The 27,416-nt window shown below is 35.8% G+C and overlaps 1 protein-coding gene across 2 annotated transcripts; it reads left to right on the top strand.

Annotated features, from left to right (window-relative positions):
* The first annotated feature begins 13,831 nt into the window (after positions 1 to 13,831).
* LOC117704192 (olfactory receptor 8H1-like) lies at positions 13,832 to 21,096 on the top strand. Of its 2 annotated transcripts, XM_076929021.1 has the most exons (3): positions 13,832 to 13,941; positions 14,922 to 15,629; positions 18,311 to 21,096. In XM_076929021.1, the coding sequence occupies exons 2-3, from the start codon at positions 14,933 to 14,935 to the stop codon at positions 18,346 to 18,348; spliced, it is 735 nt and encodes a 244-aa protein (XP_076785136.1). In that variant the 5' UTR covers positions 13,832 to 13,941; positions 14,922 to 14,932; the 3' UTR covers positions 18,349 to 21,096. The 2 variants fall into 2 exon arrangements, with proteins under 2 accessions (XP_076785136.1, XP_076785134.1); XM_076929019.1 differs by lacking the exon at positions 18,311 to 21,096 and having other exon boundaries at positions 14,922 to 16,642.
* Positions 21,097 to 27,416: the final 6,320 nt, after the last annotated feature.

Below are 27,416 nucleotides of genomic sequence, written 5' to 3'. Positions count from 1 at the left end.
GGGTCCATGATTCACCAAAGAATGATACCCCAGACTCGAATAGTATGCAACAGCAAAGAGTGCTTATTCTGCAGAAATCCAGCATGAGGGGATGGAAGACAGAGGTGTAAGCAATGGTGGCTCAGCTTAAAGCCTGTTAGAGAAGAATTAGGTGACCATTACCTTTCTTTTTCTTGATTAGTTGGTTTTATCTCCAGGGGTATGGATGTCTTTATGATTGGTTAAGGGAATTTTGGGATCTTCCTAGAGCTGTTTCTGATAATTCTACTTGCCTTGCTAGGTAGGGGGCAGGGTGGTTCAGCTTGTGGCAGGTCCTGATTGGCTGCCCTTGAGGAGTATTTGTTTGTTTGTTTGTTGTTTTGCTGGAATTGACTTGTATTGGACTTTGAATCAGCCTGACTTTGGCAAACTAAGTCCTCTCACTTGAAAGCATGCCAAGTCATTGTCTAGAAATTGGCTTTTGAGGATGATCACAGATATCATGATGCTCAAGGGCCGTGCATGTGAAACTCTGAAGTTATCAGGCCGAGAGGGAAAGCCTACTATGGCCAGGTTAAATACAGAGATGCTTGTGGACCATATCTTTTTTAGAAATTTCCATTTTACCAAGATTTGCATAACATTTCTAGGGCAACTTAATTTACCAATTAAAAATAATTGCACAAAATATGAATATTAATTTATAAGAAAATGATAGCAACAATACAGAATTTTTTTATAATTTTAAATAGATTTTATCTTACATTGAAAGGAAACATTGTCAGTTGATACATTATTAGGCTAGTGAGTTATGAAGATTTGTTTCCCCTCAACAACTTTGGCTCTTAGTAAATAATCTTACAATTAGAGAGTTTTAGATTTATTACCTAATGCATGTACACTAATACATTTAGTATTGCACAATTAATATCAGAGTTTGTAAAAAAGAAGAGTGTCCTAGCAATGATCATGTATTTGACAATTAAGTAGAAATTTGGTTTTATTGATCAGGGAAACAAAAGTGCAAAAGTCCATAAAAAATTTTATGTCCTAGTGTCACCAATTACTTTCTTGAAAAGTTAAGCTTATTTATACATAATATTAGTGTATTAAAAAGAAATGAACAGTAAATTATATATTCAAACTTTTACTTATCTATTATATACCTAACATCATCTTTGGTTTTAGTGAATTATTCATAAATGAGATTGTATTGACATGAACATGTTCTATGAGTCCAACAAAATGGACCAAGTAATAAGGTTAGCATGTATGTGCAGTAAAATCACATTACCAGACTGTTATGTTCTATTTAATACATCTAACATCAGTGGGTAATGGTAGTATCTAGAATGCAACCTTATACCTGTGTTAAACATGAAATTAATTACCAAATTAATTAAACCCTGAAGTATATTTACAGTTATAACATATTCAAATATCATCTTAGATTTTCTCAAACAAAATTTTTATAGTCAAACACTGTTAAACACTTGTAGGTGATTATGTAACCCCTGGAATGTACATATAAATTAAGCCCTTTAGAAACCATTAAAAAGAAATATGACCTTTGATTTCTCAACAGTTTGGGACCATTCACAATGAATGCCTGGACTTACACAAATAAGCTTTAATTTGTCATTAAAGGAATGACAAATTCTAAGGAGATCCAGCTGAATGTTTTCTTAATGCTTCAGTAGGCTGTGATAGTTTTTCTAGCTGTTTCCAATCCTCTACACCATTCTATTATTATACCAAATAGGCTACTCTATTCTCTCCCATTGGATCATACATGATCTCTCTATGAATTCAGTCTATGTGTTTGTATGAGCAAGTTCATCTTCAACTCTAATATCACCCATCACTTTTCTTTCAATTCACCTGCAGTCTCAAATTACTGGAATTGTAATACTTGTAACTAAATGGAGTAGTTTGAATATGCTTGGTCCTTGGGCAGTAGCACTATTAGGAGGTACAGCATTACTAGAATATTTTTGTAGGTGTTGACAGAAGTGTTTCATTATAGATGGGCTTTGAAGGCTCCTGGTGCTCAAGAGATCCTTCTGCTGGCTCACTTCACAAACCACTCTCCTCCTGACTGGACAAGGTGTAGAAATTCTCTAGTACCTGCCTAGATACTGCTATACTTCCCACTATGATGATAATGAACTATAAGCTACCCCCAATTAAATGTTTTCCTTTATAAATGTTGCCTTAGTCATGGTGGTCTCTTTACAACAATGGGAACCCTAACTAAGATAGATGTTTGTACCAGAGATTGGGAATTGCTTGATAAGCCTGACCATGTTGTTTGTTTGTTTGTTTGTTTGTTTGTTTGTAGGAATGTAGATTTTGGAACTTTGGATTTGGAAAGTAGAGGAATGCTTTAAATGGAGCTTAGTGGGCCATTATAGCAGAAGTATGGAAAACAGGGATTCTGAGTGTGATTTGATTGAATTGTAGGGTTTGGATGAAGATATTTCAAAGAATTTAATATGTTGCCTAGAGATCATTCTTGTGATATTTTGGTGAAGAATATGGCTGCATTTTACCCTTGTCTGAAGAGTCTGCCTGAGGGTAAGGTGAACAGATTCAGATTAATTCCATTGTCAAAAGAAGTCTCAAAAAGCCCAGAATAGACTTTGTCCTCTAGTTTACTCAGTTTGATCAAGCATAGCAATCTAGAAAGAAAAATACAAAGTACATGGTTCAAATACTAAGGTAGTACCAGGAAGTAGAAGGTAGATAAATACCGAGTTCAAGGATATTACATGTAATTAAGGGAGTGGTAACTCAGGGCAAAATCTCAACTAAGCTTATTGTTTATACTTTTACAGTAGAACAAGGGATAGTTATATTATGTAAGGTGCTATTATGACCTGTCCATTGCTTTCATTTGAACTTTTAATCTGGAAGGAACTACAATCCAGAAATATATGGCATACATGTGAAGCAGATATTGAGGCATAGAGGCCATGCTCATAAAGGTCATGTTGAATAAGAATTAAAGAAATGCTTAAGTCCAGGCATGGTGGTACATTCCTTTAATCTCAAAAGACAGGCAAGCAGATCTTTGAGTTCATGACCAGGCTGGTAAAGAGGAAGTTCCAGGTAAAAAAAGCTTAGGTCCAGGAGTGGTAGTACACAACCTTAATTCCAGCACTAAGTAGATAGATCTCTGAGTTCAAGGTCAGTTTACAGAGAAAGTTTCAAGATATCCAAGCTTAAACAATGGATGATGTAATAGACCAAGGGGACCATGTTCCATACTGGGCAAACAACAGATCTTGGTAGCTTCAGTCACATAGCTCTGGCTTTACAGACAAGAATAAAAATGTGTTTCTGGGACAATTGATTCTGGTTAGCTGGAGCTAAGAAATTAGCAGTGATAAAGAAGAGATTAACATCACAGAGGTGAAAATCTTCTGTGAAGTGTGTACTAAGAGCACACAGAATCTGTATTCCAGAGATATCTGCAGGTAGACATGGTAATGTATAAGGATCACCCAGTTAGGTACTGACTTTGAAGGAATAAAAGGGTCATGAAAAGCAACTGAGAGGCTAGAAACTGTTAGAGGTCAGAAAATGCCAAAAGTGAAGGTGCAGCTTCAGTTGCAGTTGACAGCTCAAGACTGAAGGGATCAAAAAAAGGTGAGTCTTAGTATCATGGAGAAAGTGTTTACGAGTCTACTAGTGGAACCTAGTTGAGAGGAAGATCCAAATGTATTGGAAATGCCAGTACCATGGGATGACCACCAAAAAGAGAAGTAGCAGCATATTAACATCAACCAGAGCCTAAAGTGCTACAGAGGGCAGAGCTCATTTGACCCAAGCCATTTGGTGGAGCCCAGAAGATCATGTGTAGATCCTAAACATTGGAACAAGAAGTTTTCTAGTTGAAGTTGCCTTGGTTACATCAAGATGTTATAGATGCCAGAGCTATGGTGCACCTGCCCAGAAAAGCTGTGAAAACAGTCCAAGAAAAAGAAGTCTCTTGTAGTCAACAAAGATGAAAAGAATTAAAGATCTCAAGAGTGTTTGGATGTCAGACATAGAGATACAGAGTTAGGAGTTTGCCCAGCTGATTCCTGTCTTACTTTGGTCCAGTATTTCCTTGCCAAGATTTTTTGGAATGGTAATTTATATCCTGTGATGTTGAACTTATATGATCTGCTCTTTTAATTTTATTTTTAAAGAGGATTATAGGTAAGAGATTTCATGAATCTCAGAAGAGACTTTGACTTTGGACTTTTAAACATTGTTGAGACTAATAGAACATAGAGACCTTTAAAGGTGAACTACAGGTATTTTGCATTATCTTATGCCTATGTATGGCCCTCATAGACTCATGTGTTTGAACAAGCCTATAGGGGACAGGCTGTGGAATGTAATTATTTGAATATGCTTAGCCCATGGGCAGTGACATTATTAGGAGTTATATCCTTGGTGGAATAGGTGTGACATTGTTGGAAGAAATGTGTCATTGTGTAGGTGGGTTTTGAAGGCTCCTAATGCTCAAGCTTTGCCCATTGCCTCCTCCTAGATAACTGCACAACCCAGTCTCCACATGGCTGCCTTTGGTTAAGATGTAGAAATTCTCCAATACTTTATCTGCCTGCATGCTGATATGTTCCCATTATAATGATAATGGACTGAACCTTTGAACCTGTAAGACAGCCCTGATTATATACTATTTTTTTATACATGTTGTCTTGAACATGGATGGTGTCTCTTCAAAGCAATGGAAACCATAAATAAGACACTATATATCTGTTTTAGGCATAATCTTGCTTCTAATTGATGCTGTCTGGTGTTGTCTTTGTTTGGTAGCTATTTAATTCCTTAGATTTTATTGTACTTTCTGGTTCTTAGGATGATGTGGTAGTTGTGGGTTGCTTGGTAGAAAAGGTATCTGAGAACCTTCCAGGTATGGCCACTGGGGATCCTGAATAGAAAGTGTTTCTTATTGGCAGCTATCAGTATGGAATAGGAAAGGCTAAAAGAGGTTGTGGCTGAGAGCATCAACAGGAGAGAAGAAACTGTTTGTGTTATTTGGATCTATGTAGATTAATAAAAATGAGGAGAGACAGCAAAGAGATTCCACAACAGTCTACTAAAGACCTGAGAATAAGACTGGGAAAATGTAAATAAAGGGTGGGAGTGAAACTAAATGTAGTCTAGTTTATTCTCTGGCCAGCTAGGCTAGCAGGTTCCCCAAAATGATCTGCAGGAGTTGTCAGTAAGGACAAAATGATGGAGCTGTAAAAAAAAAAAAAAAAAAAAAAAAAAAAAAGGCTGTAGGCTGTAGGGGGGATGGGATAAGGGGTTCCTGGATGGTGAGGGAATGGGATAATGGGAAATTTGAAATGTAAATATTACAACCAATTTTAAAAGGGAAAAAAGTTGCTAGAACCAAGATCTTTAAAAAATGTCAACCGTCTAGGAAAAATATTTTTTTCTTGATACTAAAACTTGTTCTGAGAATTGTATATTGCATAATACACAACCTTGGTGTATCTACTCATCAAGAATACTGAGTAGACCTGCCCAAACTCTGATGTTCTGGAATTCCATCTGGATTCAGTGAAGACACAGCATCAGAGGCTTATCAATTTACTCTTCCCCCCACCCCTCTTCTAATATCTCAATGCCCTTAATCAGCTTGAAGAAGTTAAAGAAGAGTCAGCGCCCCTATTCCCTGGGCTTGGGGACTAAGGTGGTTAATATTGGTCTGACTTTCTAGGGAAAAGTAGTGGTTTTGTTGGAACAGGGAGGATTAGCTAGGACTTATTTCATAGCCATAACCTATTGGTAGAAATCTGTATAATTAATATCAAGATGGAGTTATAATTTCTTAAATGGTACAAAATTTACTTTGATTTCAAATTTAAGGTTTTCATTGGTATGAGCTTCTTATTGATATAAAAGTGAGATGAATATTGATACTCTCATGGGCATTATGCCTGTATAACACATTTAGAAATACAAGGCTTAGACCCAGTCCTTCTTTAACTTTTTAAACTGATTTGAGATGGTTAGCCTATGAGTTAAGGGACTATAGCAAATTCATGGCTTTGAGTTTATTGTTAGGGTGTTTTCCATATTTTACTTAGAAATAGCTGAGAGGAGTTAACAGACAACAGTCCAGGTTACCTTACATGGATAGTTGGTTTTCAAAACATCAGAAGTCCATAGATTTGATGTTCCAAATATTTATATATTAATGTCCATTCTGATTAGAGACCTGTCTGCTCCTGACAGCTTCCTTTCATGGATTCTAAGAAGAAATTGAGCATCCTTGGAGTTACTCCAGTTGTGTGGTGACAGCCACTAAGCAAGAATTGCCTCTTTCCATCTACAGACAAATCTATCCAGAAAAGGACACACATGCAGAATAGTTGACTGATTATATCTGCCTATACAGAGTAATCAGCCCTTAATAATTCTGCATCACTAAGGTATGTCAGATGATTCTGGGCCAGAAGGCTGAAGATTTGATGCTCCAAAGTTCGGTAGTATAGGGGCTTTCCAAGTGTTCAGTTGTCTCTATAAATTGGCTAAGTTTTAGAAGCTATGCTTAGTGCTTCCCATAATTTCAGTTAACTCAGTCATTCTGGATTTCTGATGGGGTTGAAGACCTATAGTCTCATAGCCAATCCTGGCTATTTACTTTGAGAGAAAAGATCTGAGTGGATGGTTTTCAGCTGACATTCATTCTAAAGCTGAGAAAAAAAGCCAGGTTCAAAACTAACTGCTTTAGTTAGGACAGTTGACAGAGGTTCTGGTTAGTCAATAAAATGATGGACTGGGTATTAGGACTATCTTATACCTCACTGGTACAATTAGGAATAACTATGCTCTAATTGCATTTTGAGAGAAAAGTTTTATTTTAACAGGAAGGGTGAAGCTAGGTGATGAGCAAGAGAAAGAGAGAGAAAGATGGGGGGGAGGCATGGAGGTAGATGTTCACGTGTCTCCACCAGTCAAAGATAGTTTATACATCTAGGTTGGGTATTGGGTTACACTTCTGATTGAGCATTACCAAACTTATAAAGCCTTTGATTAACATTTTTAAAAAATGTATAAAAGCAAAAAGGAAAGGGGGACATGGGATAGGGGTTTTCTAGGGAGGGGAAATGGGGAAAGGGGATGGCATATTAAATGTAAATAAAATATAAAAAAATAAATAAGAAAAAATTAAAAAACAAAAAATTATTTTGGTTTGTTCCATGTAGTTTTGCTAACTAAGATGATGCTAAATTCTATGACATTTACCCTTCTTATGATATAATTAATAAAGACGAAGGTCCTGTCATAAGGTTACATCTATCTTCCTGAGACCACCCAGCCAAAATGGCAAGAAATCACATGACTGTTTTCTCCTTCCTGTAATATCCCCAGAAAGAATCTTATCTCCCACTGGGACATTCCAGATGCCATTAAACAGGACAAATCATTTACTTAATTTTTCATGATTTTTTTTGAAAGGATGGGTACTTATCAGCCAGATAAGTACTACCTGGCAGTGTTTATGGATCTGGGTTAGAAAGTTTGAGCTGGTAAAACCTGAACTACAGAAATGAAGAAATAAAAGAAAGGATATGAATGAAGAAAAAGCAGAGATTTGACAGCATGCAACTTTAGAGTTTCTGGCTATTTTATCTACTGAGGTTATCTAAATTGGTGAGAATTTTCAAAGTACAAAGTACTGAGTTTACACCAGGTGTGATTGTTATTTAATTGATACTGAGACCAGATTTCAAGAGAAAGCTTCATCAAAGTTGCAGGTCTGAAGTTGAAGCATAAATTTCTGAGGTTTAATTGTAGGCACACTGAAAAGTTGTTCCTGGACACAAACAATTTGGAAGTATCTCATAAAATAGAGGAGTGGAATGGTCCATGATGGATGCTGTGCAGGAAGACCTGAAATGGGCAAGTGATCTCCTTGGAGATGGCCTGCCATCCTGCTCAGCTGTGATGGTTGTGCTCTGATGAGGCACAACCCAGAAACTTCATTCCAGTATTGCTGAGGTGGCTTCTTGTGGCAAGGTCCCACGGTGGTCCCACAGCAGGGTCCCAGGCAGGCTTTCCACACTGCATGGAGGGTCCCACATTCATGCAGCAGCCACGGGCAGGCCAGCGGATGCATAGGAAAGGTTCAGGGTGCCAAAGGCTGGGAACCTGGCAGCAAGACCAGGAGACACGTGGAGTCCAGTTTTCCAAAGCTTTTATTGTTCATGGTGTGGTGAATGGGTATAGATGGTTCGCCCTCCGCACCAAAAGCCAGGGGAGCCTGGCTTTTATAGGGAGGGGAAAAAGGGGAGGGAATAACTTAATTAGCTACCCCCTGCCTTTAGATAACTTATTAATATTTAAATCTCTGGAGGTGGAGACCTGTTAATCATGACCTCTACCTGCATCCTAAGTGACTGAAGGGCACAGGTTGAATGGAGATCAGACCTTGTGTCAGGAGCCTGGGTTCTGGGGCGTGGCTTACCCATAACCCAAGAACCAGGATACCCTTCCATGGCCCAACATCTTCTCATATTTTTATGGCCATATTCATTTGTTTGGCTTGGTGTTGGTGTTAGTATTCCCTGTGGGGATCCACACTGCCTATAGCCTGGTGTAATTATGTCCTGTGTGATAGCTTACCCTATTTGATATACTTACTGCAGATCAGCATGAAGATGAACTTTCATGGGTTAATGTTTAGATGAATTAATGATTTTATATAATGCAGGATTTTATTCAAGTAACTTTAGGAAGAAACTTTAAGGAGATGGTTTTAGTTGTTTTTCCAGAAAGATATGCTAAAGTTGTACTCATAGAATGTGGCCCCTCCTTATAGAATAGTAAGCAAGAGCTGCATAATAAAGAATACTATGAGTTTCATAAATTGAACTAAGAAGAGAAATAAGTTTGGGACAAATTTGTGACCAAGAAAAAAAACATTCATCTAGGTCAGGTCCAAGGAAGAGGCTATAGGTATATATTATGATAAAGCAAAGTCATGTGAAATTGTTGCTTTGACTGTACATGTGCTTGTAGAATAAAACAGTACTTGAACTTACTATGAACACCCTTCTGTAACCCCCTTTTATGTAACATTTTATCTGTGAAGTAACTTTTCCTTACTAGAATAAGAGATTTTTGTTTGTTTGTTTAAAAAGCTATAAAAGGCCAAAAGCAGTAATAAAGATGGGTGTGGCCCTTTTCTGCTTCACTCAATGAACATATTTCTCTGTATGTGCTTGAATTTCTTTTTCTTTCTTTCCCTTTCTTCCTTCTTCTCCTCTCCTTTCTTCATTCCTTCCTACTTCCTTTCATTCATTTCTTTGTTTTTTTCTTTGTTTTGCTCTTTTTTTCTCTGTGACTCATAAAGAGTTAAAGATATTTGAGTCTCTTGCATGGCAAAAGAGAGACCCCCATGAGTCAAAGAGAAAAGAGCTCAAATAACTAAATTTCTTTTCTTATTCTTCTGCTGCTATCAGTAGGAATCAATATCCAGAAGCCATCAGCTTCTGGATCTCAGAAGAGTAAGAGAGTTAAGGCCAGAGATCACCAGCCTTTGACTGTCTTCCAGCCCTCTGTTCCCTCCTCAGTACCTGACCCTGTCATGGCTGGCCACAGGCAGCTACAGTTGTTACTCAAGTCATGTTCTGAGGTCAGAAAGTGACCTGAAGAGCTAGTCTGATTTTGTAGATGATGGCAATACTTTTGTGTGGAAAACCTGTGGCAAAACCTGAGAGAAAAAACCTGGGGAACTCCTGAAATTCAGAAGACTTAGGTCTGGGTGCCTTTAGACATTGTCCAGACCTTACTTTCTTTATGGTAGACGTACTTAACCAGACTAAGAACAAAGTAGAGTACTTATGGTCTACTTGGTTCCTCACTTCTCAGACCTATACCCTAACCTTTTTCTTCTCCATATTTGCTTTATGCCCAATGGTATTTGGTGACAAAGTCTGGAGATATCATTAATGCCATTAGTAACATTTTCTACTCCAAACTGATTGGTTTTTGGTTATTTGTTTCTTTGTTTGTTTGGTTGGTTGGTTGGTTGATTGGTTGGGCTTTAGATGGATGGGGGAGGGGGGAAGGAGAATGGGTTTTCAGAGGAGAAACTGGGAAGGGAGATAACATTTGAAACATAAATAAATAACATACCTAATTTAAAAATGCCATAAGTTTAACATTACTGGAAAAGGTAATTACTCTCCAGTTTACTGAGTTGTAAAAAAACAAAAAACAAAAAACCAAAACAAAACAAAATAAACTTTGCTCCACTCCAGCTGATGAAGTGCTGTGCTTTGGGGACCAACTGAAAACTTTTCAGCTTTCAGAGTGGGGAAGTATATATCCTCTTTCCAGGGAGGTGTTGGGGTCCACACTAGCCCCACATTTGGGCGGCCAAACTAATGTTGGGGTCCACACTTGCCCCACGTTGGGGCGGCCAAAAAACGTCACAGCCCAGGCAAAATGTTGAGGCCCGGGCCGACCCACGTTTGGGTGGCCACTGTATCCCGGCCCAAGCTGCTGCTCTGGTCCGCGGGTCGGGGTTCAGCAAGAGCGAGGGTGAGGGCAGACTCTACCTAATGTCTGATGTGTCTGATTCGTCTCTCTATAGTCTGATTCTGATCTGTTCTGTCTCTGCCTTTTATATGTCTCATTTCTAAGCCAAGCCTCTAAGTTACACCTTTAATCATGCCCTTAGGTCTTGTCTCTAACTCTGATCTCTATACTTCTAAGTCATACTCTTAAGTCACACACCTTTAATCTCACGCACCTTTAATCTCAAGGTATCTAAACCAAGAATATCGGAGTGTGCTCAGCTGTTGTAGGCTATTGTAATCCAAGTCTCATGTCAGGTTATATGGCTCAAGATGGCTGCAAAGCTGATAGCCGCTTTCTGCTAAAAGTCAGCCCCCAACAGGGAGGAGACTTAGGAACTTCACTGGGTTGGAAGCAGAAACAGGACAAGGAGTCTTAGATAAACTGTTTTTGTGGACTACTCCAAATGTTGCTTTGATGCAATGCTCTACATTTTTGCAAGCACAGTCATTAGTTGTTATGGGATGCTGACTTTAGGAGCATGCAACTTAAGCACTGCCAAGTCCTGTGTTCCAAATCAAACAATCAAACAATTAAACAAAAACAACAATAAGTAAATGTAGTTCTGTTTTTTTTAAATATTTAATTATCAACTCTTTTATGTTTACTAAAGTTTTCCCTATGTCTGTCTACCACATTACAGGAGAAGGTAAAAGGTTCATTTTTACTTGAGTTACTGTAGTCAGACTGTTGCTAATTTGTAAATTCTTCTTTTTTCCATCCTTTCTGCTTTCCTCTTCCATTTCATATCCTAACACAAGATAGAAGAGAAAGGATAGAGGAGAGAGAGAGAGAGAGAGAGAGAGAGAGAGAGAGAGAGAGAGAGAGAGAGCTAGATCCCCAATCTAATTTCTTTTCCTTTGTTTCTTTCTTTTTTTTTTTTTTAATCACAACTGCTATCATACCACAACCATATCCCTCTAAACAGCCAACAACAAGCAATAATACCTATTGGGGCTCTAGAATTTAAATACCTTCTTAAAAAGTCTGAAATGTCACACAATGGCAGGAACTATCTGCAGCTGGCAAACCCAAGTCTCTGCTTAAGCAAAAGGCAAATAAATCACAGTCAGCTGCTCCAAAGCAGCCACATTTCCACACACCTGGCTTTAAAACAAAAACCTATTCTTAAAATATTTCCATGTGTTTTAAAGAAACCAAAATTCCAGAATTCTAACTACAAGTAATATATGGTTGTCATCTGCCACATGGTCTCTTGGATTTGTTTTTAACCACTGAGCAGCTCTCCAGCCCTGGTGTTCCTATTTTTATTTCTGTGATTATAATAAGAATTTAAAATTTGTTTACAGTACACACATTGACTTTTTGGCCCATCTTTGTTCCTGATTTTTTTTTTCTACTTAATCACGTGATCTTTCTATATATGCTCTGATTATGTGATTGTTATAGGGAGATCATGTCGAATGGACAACTTCTTATGACATCATTCCTTATTTCTGTCTCTTACATTTTTTTCTGTCAATTTTCTTTGTTGTTTTGTGAACCCTATAGGGGGTTATTATAGATGTCTAGACTGGGGCTGATCATTCAACCGTCTTTTACTCTTGGTGTTTCTACAAGATAGGAGTCTCACCATTAACTGTAAAAGAAGTTTCTCTGACCAAGCCTCAAAAGCATAACTATATTTACTGTAAAATTTAATAAAGTTGTTTATCAATAATTGATAAAACTAAATCCTACATAATGTAAAACTATAGGTCATTTGGGGAATACAATGATTTAAGACTTTTTCTGAAAATTTTGGTAAATCTAACATATTTTACATTCATTTGGTAGATATTAATTCTATACATAGAAAAATAAGTAGCTTTCCTTCAAACCAATAACACATACAGATATGCAGGAAATGCAAATTAAATCTCTACTGAGAATCATTTTTTCTGTGTCATATTGGCTGTTAACAAAATAATTAAAGATCAAATACTGGGTGAATGGGAAAAATAAAGACCTTTATGCACAACTGGTTGGAATGTCAATTAGTTCAGTTATGTTAAGAGTTCATAAATATTCTTACAAAAAATAAAGACAATTTTAGTAATACTGTATAAACACAAAAAGACTGCAAATATTATACAATAAAGAGAGTGGCACACCTATGTGCTAGTCATATAATGATGCCATGAATCTAATCTCAGTGTCTAGCTATAGATGAGAGAGTAAAGTAAGTCTGGCACATGTTGCCCCCTATTAATTAGACACTAGGTGGAACAAAACTGTTGGAGATAGATGATTATCATATGAAATAAATACAACATCAAATATCACATTTTTTATCATATGTTGAATGTAGAACAAATAAAATTTGAAGTTTACAAGGGAACTATGATCAAGGAGGAAGATGACTACTAAGACAGTAGACACAGGAAAAGAGAGGGTATTAAGAAGTGCTAACATGATCAAAGTACTTTATATACATGTGTGAAAATGTCTCATAATGGTTCTCCTTATTAAATACAATAAATATATACTAACAAAATTAAATGTAAACTAAATAAATTAAAAAGAACAATAAAACAGTAGGAAAATTCAGGCAAGGAGAAAGTCAGAGAGAAAAAGAAGAGGGAGTAAGAAAAAATATATGAATGACACACACACAGAAATATATATATATATATATATATATATATATATATATATATATATATATATAGAGAGAGAGAGAGAGAGAGAGAGAGAGAGAGAGAGAGAAAATAAAGCTGTAAATGCAAAATTTAAAATATAGCAAGTTAGTAAATAATGTGAATTAGTGTTTAAACATAAATGTCTGTATAGTTTGGGTAACTGCTGTGACACTACATTGTTCAATACTGCATAGCCATTTTGAAATTTTCTACACTTTACAAATTCTAAGAGACTGTAATAAAACTAATGGTGTTATTGACAAAGTAGCTAATGTATCACATAAAAGTTCCTTTATTTCTGTAGTAGATAAAATATCACTACTAGGTAAATGTACTAAATAAATTATAAATCATGAAATTATTTAGCAATTGAGTCAATTTAACACACAGTATACATAAATATGTTCACATATATTGAATTTGGTGAATGAGAAAAAATAATCATTCATTTTCTGGCTTAATTTATTCTTGAACTTCGTTTCTGATAGTGTGCCAAGTAAACTTGCTTGGAAATTGGCTCCTGCAGATGACAACATATTGCATGATGCTCAATGTCCTTATATGAGGAACCTTGGAATAATAAAGCAAGGAGGCAAGGCATAAACTGGCCTGCTTACATCACAATAGTTTCTGGAATCTTTGAAGTGGAATCTCATCTGACTGAGACCTGCATAAAATTTGTATGGTGATTAAATTTATCTTCCAGGTAAAAATAATGAATTCACAATAATGCAGTAATGAATATGTAAAGGAAAAATGCTGTAGTACAGACATTTTTATATCCTTAAGTAGATTTTCTATATTGTTTTTAGAAAAATTGACAGTTGAATTTTTTTAGGCAAAAATATTTAAAAGCAATTTTTGTTTGCTTATTCCTAACTTTGGCTCATAGTAAGTATTCTTAAAATTTGAAGGGAAACATAGGTTCTATTAAAGTGTTTCTGTGAACATGTATCATTTAATAATTTTACAAGTAATTCAGAACTTTTGTTAATGGGATTGATGGAATAAGATTATAAAATAAATCATCATAATTTGAGGTTGTAGTTTTAGAAGTCATTGATTTTGGATTTTCAGGAATTAAAGACATCATGTCACAATTAATAATTATCTATCTTATTAGAGTCTATTATATTCTTAAAAAGTAAAAACTTTATTTGTAATTAAAGTTATTGACATCATTAAAAAATTAGTAATTGAAGATAAATTGTTTATTTCCAAGTTTTGTTTATCATATGTCCAATATTCAATTGAGATTGCTCAATTAGTAAAAAAAATTAAAAACATAAAATTATAAATAGACTCTGATGTCAAAGTCTTATTATGTACTCAAAAACCCAAATGTATTAATTCTTATTTGTTAATTTGATCTTTTCTGATATTTGCCTAATATGAAATAAACAGGTAGTTTATACAGTATAATGTTTTCTGTAGTCTTAAGGAATTTATTCGGAATGTTACCAATTTCACTAACATTATGAAGTATGCTAATGTATATGAGATCACAGTCAAATGATGCTTCATGTATCCACCTATTTGGTCAGTTAAATTTCTTACAACTGCAAACTATAAAATAATATGAAGTTTAAGGGATAATACAATTATAAGAAGAACTTTAGACACATATAAACAAATACTTTTCTGAAATTCAGGCTAAGTATTGTATTTAACATTTCCACATTTTAGGACTGTTCACTATGAATGCCTGGAATCATACAAATGAACCTGAGTTCATGCTTGTGGGACTGACAGATTCCAAGGAGATTCAGCTGGTCCTCTCTGTGCTGTTTCTCCTGATATACCTGATCACTGTGTTGGGGAACACAGGCATGATGCTGATCATTCATCTAGATGCTCAGCTTCACACACCAATGTACTTTTTCCTCACCCACTTGTCATTCCTTGACCTCAGTTACTCAACTGTCATCACACCTAAAACCTTACAGAACCTGTTGACCTCCATAAAGCATATTTCCTTCATGGGATGCTTCATCCAATTGTATTTCTTTGTCCTATTGGCAGCTGCTGAATGTTTTATACTCTCCTCAATGGCCTATGACCGCTATGTGGCCATTTGCAACCCTCTACACTATCCAGTTATTATGTCCCCTAGGCGCTCATATGCGCTCATCACTGGGTCCTACATGATTGGGGCGATGGATTCCTCTGTCACTGTCTTTTGCTTAAGCACACTGAATTTCTGCAACTCCAAGGTAATTCATCACTTCTTTTGTGACACATTCCCAATTTTAGCTCTATCCTGCAGTGACACCTATGATGCAGAAGCCACTATATTCATTTTAGCTGGTTCTACTCTATTGCTGTCCCTGATCACAATATCCTCATCCTATGTGTCTATTCTCTCTACAATTTTGAAGATAAATTCTTCTTCAGGTAAGCACAAAGCCTTCTCCACTTGTGCCTCACATCTTATAGGAGTCACTGTTTTTTATGGTACCATGATCTTTACTTATTTAAAACCAAGTAAGTCCTACTCCTTGGGAAAGGATCAAGTAGCTTCTGTCTTTTATACTATTGTGATCCCCATGCTGAACCCACTCATTTATAGTCTCAGAAACAAAGAAGTGAAAAGTGCTGTCATGAGAGTTGTGAAGAAGAGAGAGTGCACCCAGAAATTAAAATAACACAGTTGCTAAATATTTAAATACATTTTTTCTACTGAGCATTTCTTCAGCTTCTCTCTTGGTACAAAACTGACAGACTTTTTTTTCTTTCTAGTTCAGTGGACCTTCACTTACAAAAACATAGTTTGAACATATCTCAGAATGGGATTTTAAAAGTTATGTCATAACTGGAAATTAAGATATGCACATTAAATCCATGCTTTAAATATTTGTGTTCATCTGGACAAATAGCATGTAATATCAAAAATATATGTGTGTAATTCTTTAGCTTAAATAGAATTTAATATATAATGAAATGTCAGTTATTTGTGTTAGGAAACGTAACTGTGGAGCATTAATAATTTCTAATTATAATTTAAAGATATTGATAAACCTTATGCATTATATGCTTGTAGGATCTTCACAAATATTTTACTGTTTTATCACTTAACTTAATCACAGTTAAATAGCTTGAAAGGAATAAAATCAATAGCTCTGAAATTTGGATTTGCTTAAAATTAGTTAAGAAAACTAAATGATAGGAAAATGGCATATTCTAATATCAGTGACAATATGGAAAATAAAGTTATTAAAAAAGAAAGTGTCATAATTATTAATATCTGTGCTTATGTTGTTCTCAATTAATAATTTCACTGTACATCTGAAAATGTATGACAAAAACACAAAGTGCCTGTTTCCCCTTTATATTCTTTTACAACTTCTTCACTCACTTAAAAGCCTAATGCTTGATCATCTTTGTCATTAAAGTTGTAAGTTGTAACATTCAAGTTGTAAGTTGAATGTACTCTCAGTGTGTGGACAAGATCTTACTTCTTATATGACATTCTGTTAGGGCACACATCCTATAAACACATCAAGTTAGAAGTCTTACTTACAGCAATAACCCCTGTATTACCTTTGTTGGATCGACTGGGATACAGCAAGTAGTGTTTTATCTGTATGTTTTTGCACTGTCTTTATCTTATTACTTTACATTTGTAAAATGTTCAAAATAACTTTTTGAATCAAATGATTGACAGACATTTCAATGCATTAATCAAAAGAAATACTCTAAGCATGATATTAACAATGAATTCATGCTTTGTTGCACATCATGAATATTTTCAAATAAAGTAATAATTTTATTTTATTTAAATACTTATATACATATATCATATAATTTCAGTTTAATCTTTGTTTCTTATACTTAAACTTTATTTTTTGCTTTTATTCTATTTTAACTATGTGCAAGTATTAAGGGCAGTTCTAGGTTGAGGAACTAAGCAATACAAAAGATGCAAATAGTCAAGGAACTAGCAAGACAATAAACACAAATAGTCAAAGAACAAGCAAGGCAATAAACAAAGATCTGTGATCACTGCAGAGTTTTAAAAATGTATTTCCAGAGCTGGAAATATGGCTCAGTGGTTAAGAGCACTGTCTAATCTTCCAAAGGACACAAGTTCAATTTATAGGACATCATATGGTAGGTCAGAACTATGGCTCAGGTACCAGGTGACCTGACACTGTCACACACTAAATAAAAAAATAAAAATTTATAAGGACGATTAATGAAAATATAATCCCACTCTCTAAGCAGTTAACTTTTTTGTTAATCTCTTGTAATTATATAACTGTTAATTATACATTTATATATAATTGTTCATAATTATATTATTAATTTAGAACTATACTGATCATTATGTATGTATATATTTATGTATGTTATTTTTACAAACTTAAACTCTCCAGTTTATTTAAATATTAAAGACATGTATACTTCCTTATTTTAATTTTTTGAAAGAGTGGCATATTAACCTTCCAGAAAATATTATGTTATTTTCTCCAGGAATTGTGCTGTCTGCAATCTATATTGTTGTTATTCTTATTGATTTATGTTTGTGTTTATTAATACTAGTTTATTAAATGCTTATAATTAACATTTTTCATATTTTGTTTATTTTAAATTTTGAATATGCCTCATTCAATATATTTTTTCATATTCAGTTAATCTTTATAACTGGTATTTACTATGAATTAATTTTTTGAATAATTTTTATCATTATATTATGCATGCAGATCTAACTCAATGTTTTGTAGTGTAATATATTTATAGGAATGTGATTGCATCAAAATATTCAACTTTAAAATAACTTCTTTCAATTTTATTCATATGTTTAATATATATTTTTACACATAGGACTAGTGCTACTCTTAGATTTGGTCAGAAAAATCTCTATCCTCCTTGGGGCAATAGTTAAAGCAGAGAGTAAGTGACTAATGCTCCCTAAAATGCACATCTACGTTGTGTACAGCTTACTGAGATTGCAATTGTATTTCCCTCTGCCAACACTGTCCTGGTACTTTTCTCCTCTTTCTCTAATCCCTGCTAGCTCCTTCTTTACTACTAGTGTCTACGGTCTGTGTATCTATGTGTTTGTATATTTGCAGGTCTTCTGCAAGTTGCCACAGCTACTGTATGGTCATGATTGTGACACTCATGACACAACCAAACATGTGTTTCACATTATTCTTCTAAATCCCACAGATGCTTGTCTTCTACAACATTACCTGGATCTTGTAAGGAGTGATATTGAAATCTTATTATTTAGGACTGAATACTCAACTATCACTCTTACCACTTTGTATACTTTAGAATCTCTGCATTAACTGTCACATACTGGAAAAGAAGCTTCTTTGGTGAAAGCTGAGAGTGTCACTAATCAATGTGTATAATCACACACATTTAGAAGGGAGCTGTTCTGTCATATTTTAATTTACAAATTTACCTTGCTTCAGCCCTTTGTATTTCTATGGCTAGGAAACTTACCCTGTATGTGTTAGGAAAAGTAGTTTAAAAAATTTGTAACTTGGTGTACCTCATTTTTAAAAAAAGAATTTATTGGATATTTTATTTATTTACATTTTGAATGTTTTCCCCTTTCCCAGTTTCCCTCTCTACAAACACACTATCCCATCCCTATCATCCTGCTTCAGTGAGCTTGTTCCCTTACAAACCCACCCACTCGAACCTCACCTCCCTAGCATTTTCCTCCACTGGGGCATTGAGCCTTCACAGAACCAAAGGCCTTCCCTCCTATTGATGCAAGATAAGACCATCCTCTGCTACATATGCAGCTGGTCTTCTTTGGTTGGTGCTGGTTTAGTCCCTGGGAGCTCTGGAGATGTGGTTTGTTGATATTCTTGTTCTTCCTATGGAGTTGCAAACCCCTTCAGCTCCTCCAGTCCTTGCCCTAACACCTCCATTGGTATTCCTGTTCTCAGTCCAACTGTTGGCTGCAAGCATCCACATTTGAACTGGTGGTCAGGTTCTGGTGAAACCTCTCAGAACACAGTTATATCAGGGGCTTGCCAGCAAGTGCTTCTTAGCATCAGCAATAGAGTCTGGGCTTGATGTCTGCTTATGGGATGCATCCCCAGGTAGGCAGTCTCTGTATGGCCCTCAGTATCTTCTGAGGTGATCCACAGCACATTTTATAGATGGAGGGCCAGAGGAAGCTGATTTGAAAGGTCAATCCTTAAGTAACAGATAATATTAATTTTAACAAATGGAAGAGATGAGACCATAAAGGATGAACAGTTACATATATGGCAATAGCTTTTTTCTTTATAATAAATGCTTATGGCATGACTTCATTAATGAAAAAAAATGTAGCTTTGACGACAGCAAAAACATTGTGAACATTATTCAATCTTAGTTGAGCTGTCTACTTTATAATAAATGATTGAAACATTTATATAATATGATTACATAAGAAAATTTATGCTACACTTAAAATAGTCTATATTGCTATTTAATTTAATTATTATATCCTTATGTATTATATCTTTCATGGATAATATCCTTGAAAACCTTAGACAATTGGGTAGAAATATGATCATACAGTAAACTGAGGTAACAACCAACATTTTATCTCTTGATTCTAATCAAATTGTGTTTCATAGGAAGTTTAAAACATAGGAGAATTTTGCAATATAATAATAGTTACTTGGGTCATGATGCTAACATAAAAAGTTTAAAATATAGACTGAATTGAATCTACAAATCAAACCCTATTATGTTAAATAACCAGATTACCTAGTTTTTATTATTTTTCTGGATCTCAAAAACTGAAATCTAAGGTATTTATTCTGATACTCAGCTATAAAATAACCTCTATAAAACCCTTAATATAACAGAGACTCAATTCTCCTTTTCTGGAATTTATGATATATTTTCATATAAAAATAACATATAGTTTTATTTTTCTCATTTTCTTTATAAATAGGTATTTCAGAATATGGTCTTGCACATACATCAAATGCTCTGCCTTTGACCTATACATTTTTTTTTTATTTTGAGCCATATCATGATTAATTGTCACAGCTTGGCTTGAGATTTCATTTCCCCCACCTTACCTTCTTGAGAATCTTGAACTATATGCCTGAAGCAATAGGGTAAACAATTATTTGTATTTTTTTTTATTTTAAATGTATGAGTACTTTGCCTACATGTATGTTTGTACTATATATGCCTGGAACTCAAGGAGATTAGAAGAGTGAATCAGATAACTGGGAATTGGCATTATGGATAGTTATAGGCTGCCATGTATATATTTGGAGCTATTTTAGCTTCCAGGAAGATCAGCATTATAACCACAGAGCTACTTCTAGCCAAAAAACTTTGAAGACATCCTCCTTTATCTCTAGTCTTGCTTCCACTGACTTAATTAAGACCTTCCAATATTTCCTACAGCATTGTCTGGAGAATGAATAATGCAATTGGCAGAGGGAAAATTCTGTTCTCTTCATTTCAATATCATAGACTTAAAATCACTCAGGATTCAGAGGGATAGGCAGGCAGACCTCTGTGAGTTTAAAGCCAACCTGGTCTACAAAGCAAGTTTCAAGATAGCCAAGGCTATTATATACAGATATACTGTTTTTTTGGGGGGTGGGGTGAATAAAAACAAAAGAAAAAAAGAAGAAAAGGACAAGAAATGAATACTGAACAAATTAATTTTGTGTACTGTTTTAATTTTTGTACAAAATGGTGATACTACAGATATTTCTTGAAAAGTTTATGAGACCTAAATGGAATTGTAGATGAAACTGAATGTGCTCAATATCTAATATACTGTATGTAAGTATGTATTAGTTATTGCAAAGGAGGAATGTTTCTTCCACATCCACGAGATTTTGAATTATTTGAAAATAAAATTCCAAAGACAGTTTAACTGGCAAAACCCAAATTGGCACCCAGATCAGCATTCTCAACTGACCTGGACTCCCAAGATCTCTCAGACACTGCACAACCAACAAGGCAGCATACACCAGCTGATATGAGGCCCCTGACATATATAGTGCAGAGACTTCCTGGTTGAGCCTCAGTGAGAGAAGAGGCACCTAACTCTGCAGAGACTTGAGGCCCCAGGGAGTACAGAAGCCTAGTAGGGTGAGTAATGGGAACATCAAAAAGATTAAAAGTTATCACACTTATAAAACTTACGTGAGTCTTCTATAAACACTATAATATAATGGAATTTATATTGGATGAGATTCTGTCTTTCTCTACATGACCTTATCTTTACAACATGAGAAACATATTTAATTCGTCTCAGGGATGGCTAATAATTCATTCTGCTTTGGTTTTTACTATTTCAGCATAGGTCATTTCTGCAACTTCCTAATGCTTTATATATTTGGGAAAAACAGTGACAAAAGATAAATCTAGTAAAGTAAGTAGTAAACATTTTGGAGTTAGATTAGTGGTGAAAACTAAATTCATATGGCAATATCAGATTAACCTGTCTAAATATGGGCTAAACAAGAACAATAAACATATCTAAATGAACAAGAAAAGACCCTATGGGCCTAACTACTATATAACTCAAAAATTTTGAGAGCAGGAGAAGTAGTCTTCCATAGGGAAGAACACAACAAATTGCTTATCCAATATCAAATGGTTAAATCTAAAAATAAGAAATACAAATATCATAATATAAACTCAACTAGTTGTATATAGGAATATTTATAAAGACACACACACATAGGAAAAAAATTAATGAAATAAATAGGTCATGAATTTAAAATTGAGCAAGGAGAAGTAATGTGAGAGAATTTGTAAGGATGAATGGGAAGGTGTAAGTAAAGATGTTATATTATAATATCAAAAATAAAACATAAATGATTAAAATAAACTTAAACCATGGTTTTATAGGAGGTGCAACATTTTCTTTACGATCATTTTCTTAAAATTAGCATAGGTAGAATGAGACTTTTTTTATTATGAAAAACAAAAATAAGAGATTCTTATTCTTATTTCATGTTTAACTTAATTTTCCCATAAATATTTTAGCAAGAATTATTATGTCAAAATTTTAGGATGTAATTTACTGCAGAAGTTATTGGTAATAGTTTCATATGAATTATACACTTGAGAATCACACATTTGATCACCTTTCCTGAGAACAATGCAATTCATGAGAAGAATTGTAGTTTTTTTAATTTTATATTTTATTTACATTTCAGATGCCATCCCCTGTCCCCATTTCCCCTTCCTAGAAAACCCCTATCCCATGCCCCCTTTTCCTTTTTGCTTTTATACAATTATTTAAATGTTAATCAAAGGCTTTATAAGTTTGGTAATGCTCAATCAGAAGTGTAACCCAATACCCAACCTAGATATATAAACTATCTTTGACTGGTGGAGACACATGAACATCTGCCTCCATGCCCCGCCCCCTCTTACTCTCTCTCATCACCTAGCTTCTCCTCCCTTTCATCTTCTCCTCTCCTTACTCCATTTCTTCCTCTCAGTACTCCTTCCTTCTTAGCTCCTCCTACATATCACCCTTCCTGTTAAAATAAAACTTTTCTCTCAAAATACAATTAAAGCATAATTATTCTTGATTGTACCAGTGAGGTACAAGATAGTCCTAATACCCAGTCCATCATTTTGTTGACTAACCAGAACCTCTGTCATCTCTCCTAACTAAAACACTTAGTTTTGAACATGGCTTTTTTCTTGGCTTTAAAATGAATGTCAGCTGAAGACCATCCTCTCAGATCTTTTCTCTCAAAGTAAATAGCCAGGATTGGCTATGAGACTCTACGTCTTCAACTCTATCAGAAATCCACGGTGACTGAGTTAACTGAAATTATGAGATGCACTAAGCAAGAAATTGAGCATCCTTGGAGTTACTCCAGTTGTGCGGTGACAGCCACTAGGCAAGAATTGCCTCTTTCCATCTACAGACAAATTACTGTCCAGAAAAGGACACACTTGCAGAATAGTTGACTGATTATATCTGCCTAGACAGAGTAATCAGCCCTTAATAATTCTGCATCACTAAGGTCTGTCAGATGATTCTGGGCCAGAAGGCTGAAGATTTGATGCTCCAACGTTTGGTAGTATAGGGGCTTTCCAGGTGTTCAGTGGTCTCTATAAATTGGCTAAGTTTTAGAATTGTAGTTTATAATGATAAAGAAACAGGCAAATTGTGATAAACATTACAAATTTTCTATACCCCACCATAGATGAAAAGTTATAGGCTCCAAGACATGGAGATAAGTACTCTCATGATTTAGCTAACTAATAAGATGTTTAACATAGTTAGCCAGCTGGGAAATGCAAATCAAAACATCTTTGAGATTTAATCTTTTACTAGTCAATATCTAAAATCAAAAACAAATACGAGAGCTAGTGAGCAAGGGAAACACTCTGCCAATGGTGGTGGGAGTGTAAATAGGTATAGCCCCTTTGAAAATCAATAAGGCACTTTCTCACATATTTGGGAAACTATTCTATCTCAAGACTGAATCATATCACTCCTGGGAATTTACCCAAAAGATGCTCTATTGTAATCAAGAACACTTGGTCAACTATGTTAAAGCAGCTATATTCATAACAGCCAGAGACTGAAAATAACTAAATGCTCTTCAACCAAAGAATGAATTTTTTTAAACTGGTAGATTTATACAATAGATTTAACTAAAAACAAATCATCCTGAGTGAGGTAATTAAGACCTAGAAATACAAACATTGTATATATTCACGTATAAGTGGATATTAGCTGTGAAGTAAAGGAAAAATCATGCTACAATACGCATACCCAGAGACGTTATGTAACAAGAAAGATTTCAAGGAAAAATCAATGATCTTCCCAGGACAGGAAAATAGTTGCTAGTTAACTGGGGGTGCATGGGAATTAGAACTGGAGGATCACATGTGTGGGGAAATGAATACTGGGACAGACAACTGGGATGGGTGGGCATTTCAGGAGTATGGTAGAAACCCAGGACAATGGAAACTCTACAGAATCTGTGAGCATTACACTGATGGAAACTCCTAGCAATGGAGGATATGAAGCTTGAGCCAGCAATCCTCTACAGCCAGGCAAGGCCTCAAGTGGAGGGATTTGGACACCAACCAAGCTACAAAATCTCTTACCTATAGTTTGTCATGCCTGCACGATGTACTGGGTCTGGAGCATAGTACAGGTCAACACAGAGACCAGAGAGACTTCTTCTAGCAACTGATAATAGTAAGTGCAGAGTCCCACAGTCAAATATTAAGCAAAGCTCATAGAGTCCTGTGCTGGAAGCAGGATTGGGGGAGCCAGAGAGATTGTGAACATGGCACACAGAATCAACTGACCTGGAATCAAGTGGGTTCACAGATATCAGGGAGTCTGTATGGTTCTGAACTGGGTCCTCTGCATATAAGTTATGACTGTAATCCAGTGTTCTTGTGGGATTCCTATCAGTGGAATCAGGGGCTGTCTCAGATTCTTGTATACTTTGTTTTTGAGATTCTTTTCTTCCTACTGGATTGCCTTATCCAGCCTTAATATTAGAATATGTGTCTAGTCTTATTGCAATTTTTTATTGAATTTTTAGTTCATGTTCTAGAAAGTCTTCTTTTTTTCTGAGATGAGGTAAAAGAAGGATCAAGAGGAAAGGTAATGTTGTATGAGAAAACATTATAGGGAAGAGAAACTGTACTTGAGATGTAATAAGTGAGAGAAATGAATGAAAAGCAGAAAAAAACAGACCTACATAAATTTAACTCCAGAAGACCTTGGAATCATCTGCTGGTGTATGCTGCCTTGTTGGTTGTGCAGTGTCTGAGAGATCTTGGGGGTCCAGTTCAGTTGAGAATACTGATCTTCTTATGGTGCCGCCCTCTTCTCCTTCTCAGATTCTTCCAAGTTTTCTGCAAAAGGGGCCCCTGGTTTCTGTCTATTGGTTGGATGCTAGTGTCTCCATCTGTCTCTTTCAGCTTCTTGTTGGGCCTCTCAGAGGGCAGCTATGATAGGCTCCTGTCTTTAAGCACACCACAGTATCTTTAATAGTATCAGGCCTTGCTGTTTCCCCTTGATTTGGGTGCCAAGTTGGGCCTATAAGTAGACCTCCTTTTTCTCATGTTCTCCATTTTTGTCTCTGCAGTTTCTTCAGACAGGATAAATTCTGGGTCAGACCTTTTGACTCTGGGATGGCAACCCTATCTTTCCACTTGATATCCTGTCCCTCCACTGGAAGTGGACTCTACAAGTTCCCCTTCTGCACTGTAGAGCACTTCATCCATTGTTTCTCCCTTTGAGTCCTGAGAGTCTCTCACCTCCCAGGTCTCTGGTACATCCTCAGAGTCCCCCCACTTCCTACCTCCAGAGGCTGCCTGTTTTCATTCTTTCTGCTGACCCCAGTGTTTCAGTCCTGCTTCCCTCAATACCTGATCATGTTCCCCCTTTCTCTGCCTGTCCCCTTTCCCACCCAAGTCCCTCCATTCCTCTGCCCCCCCCCCGACTTCTTAGTATCCTCACTTAGGTCCTTCTGCTTGTTAACCTTCTTGAGTCCTGTGGGATGTGTCCTAGATATTCTGTATTTTTTTGATTAACATCCACTTAGTGAGTACATACCTTGCATGTCTTTTTGGGTCTGAGTTACCTCACTCAGGATGATATTTTCTATTTCCATCAATTTGCCTGTAAAACTCAAGCTGTTCTTGTTTTTAATAGCTGATTAGTATTCCATTGTATAAATGAACCATGTTTTCTGTATCCATTCTTCAACTGTGAGACATCTGGGTTGTTTCCAGCTTTTGGCTATCAAAAATAAGGCCACTGTGAACATAGTGGAATGTGTACCTCTGTGGTATCATTGGGCATCTTTTGGGTATATGCTCAAGAGTAGTATAGCTGGGTCTTCAGATAGATCTATTTCCAATTTTCTGAGGAACCTTCAGATTGATTTCCAAAGTGGTTGTACCGGTTTGCAATCCCAAGGAGTGTTTTTCTTTCCCCATATCATTGTCAGTATGTGCTTTCCCCTGATTTTTTGACCTAGCCATTCTGACAGATATAAGGTGGAATCTTAGGGCCACTTTAAATTAATTTGCATTTTTCTGATCACTAAGGACTTTGAACATTTCTCTAAGTACTTCTCAGACCTTCCAGGTTCCTCTGTTGTGAATTCTATGAATATAAAGATTTCCACAATGAAAAGCAGTGTTTGGGAACAAAACAAACACCTGAGAGAAATTGAAACTATATTAAACAGTGAACCAGTGTTTTACTGTCTTCTCAGAATTCTGGTGTATTCATTTTTTTTTTTCAAAGTAAAACTGGTGCCAATGGAAGCCTTTAGCCCTAGGGACTGGCACCAGCAGGTACTCTGCTTCCTACCAGAAAAGAAAGAAAAACACTAAGCAGTTTTTAATTTCTGTGATCTACAATGGTGACCTGCCTACAAAAATGACACAAAAGTGGGAATAACCAAAAACACTCTGTGATTGGATTTAGGGTCCACTCTATTAGATCAAATCCATATATGACACTGCTTTAGTAGCCAACATTCTTCCTCTAGGTAGGTCATGGACCTAGGAGAAAACAAATGAATTGAGAGCAATGCAATTATTTCTAATCACAGCTATAGATCAATGTATCATTCAGCTATCATCAGAGAAACTCTCTTCCTTTAGGTAGAAACTAATACAGAGATCCACGACTAGAAAATGTGCAGTGAGTGAGAGACTTTGGAACTTCTTATTCCTAAACAAGATGTTTTCATGGAACTCCTTTCCTTAAGGATAAGGCATCCATACAGGAGAGTGTGTATAGATATTATAAGAGAGAGAAGAGATAGAAGACACATGGAAACTGTCTTCCAAACACAGTAAGCTTGATACACATATGCTCTCAGGGAGCCTGTGACAGTATGAGCAGGACCTCTACAGCATCAAGCTAAATATGGTTTCATCATTTAGATGGGGAAATGGACACAATTACATCAGCAATGAAGAAGTTATCTCCAATTAACAGCTACTTTGCAAAGGAACAATCAGATTTCTCCAATGGAAATTCACTGGATTTAAAAACACACTTAAGTGTAGGCAACATGATCCACACTTCTTTATTACGGATGTAATTGTGTCCACTTTCCCCTCTAAGTGCTGAAATTATATTTAGCATAATCCTGTAGAAGCCCCATGCATGCTGTCAAAATAACAACTCAATGGTGGTTCTGTATTGTTTTGTATTATATTTCCTGGGGATGG

Source organism: Arvicanthis niloticus, chromosome 2 (assembly GCF_011762505.2).
Source record: "Arvicanthis niloticus isolate mArvNil1 chromosome 2, mArvNil1.pat.X, whole genome shotgun sequence".
Taxonomy (NCBI): Eukaryota; Metazoa; Chordata; class Mammalia; order Rodentia; family Muridae; genus Arvicanthis; species Arvicanthis niloticus.
The sequence above is the reverse complement of the archived record's forward strand: the minus strand, read 5'-3'. Positions and strand labels throughout refer to the sequence as shown.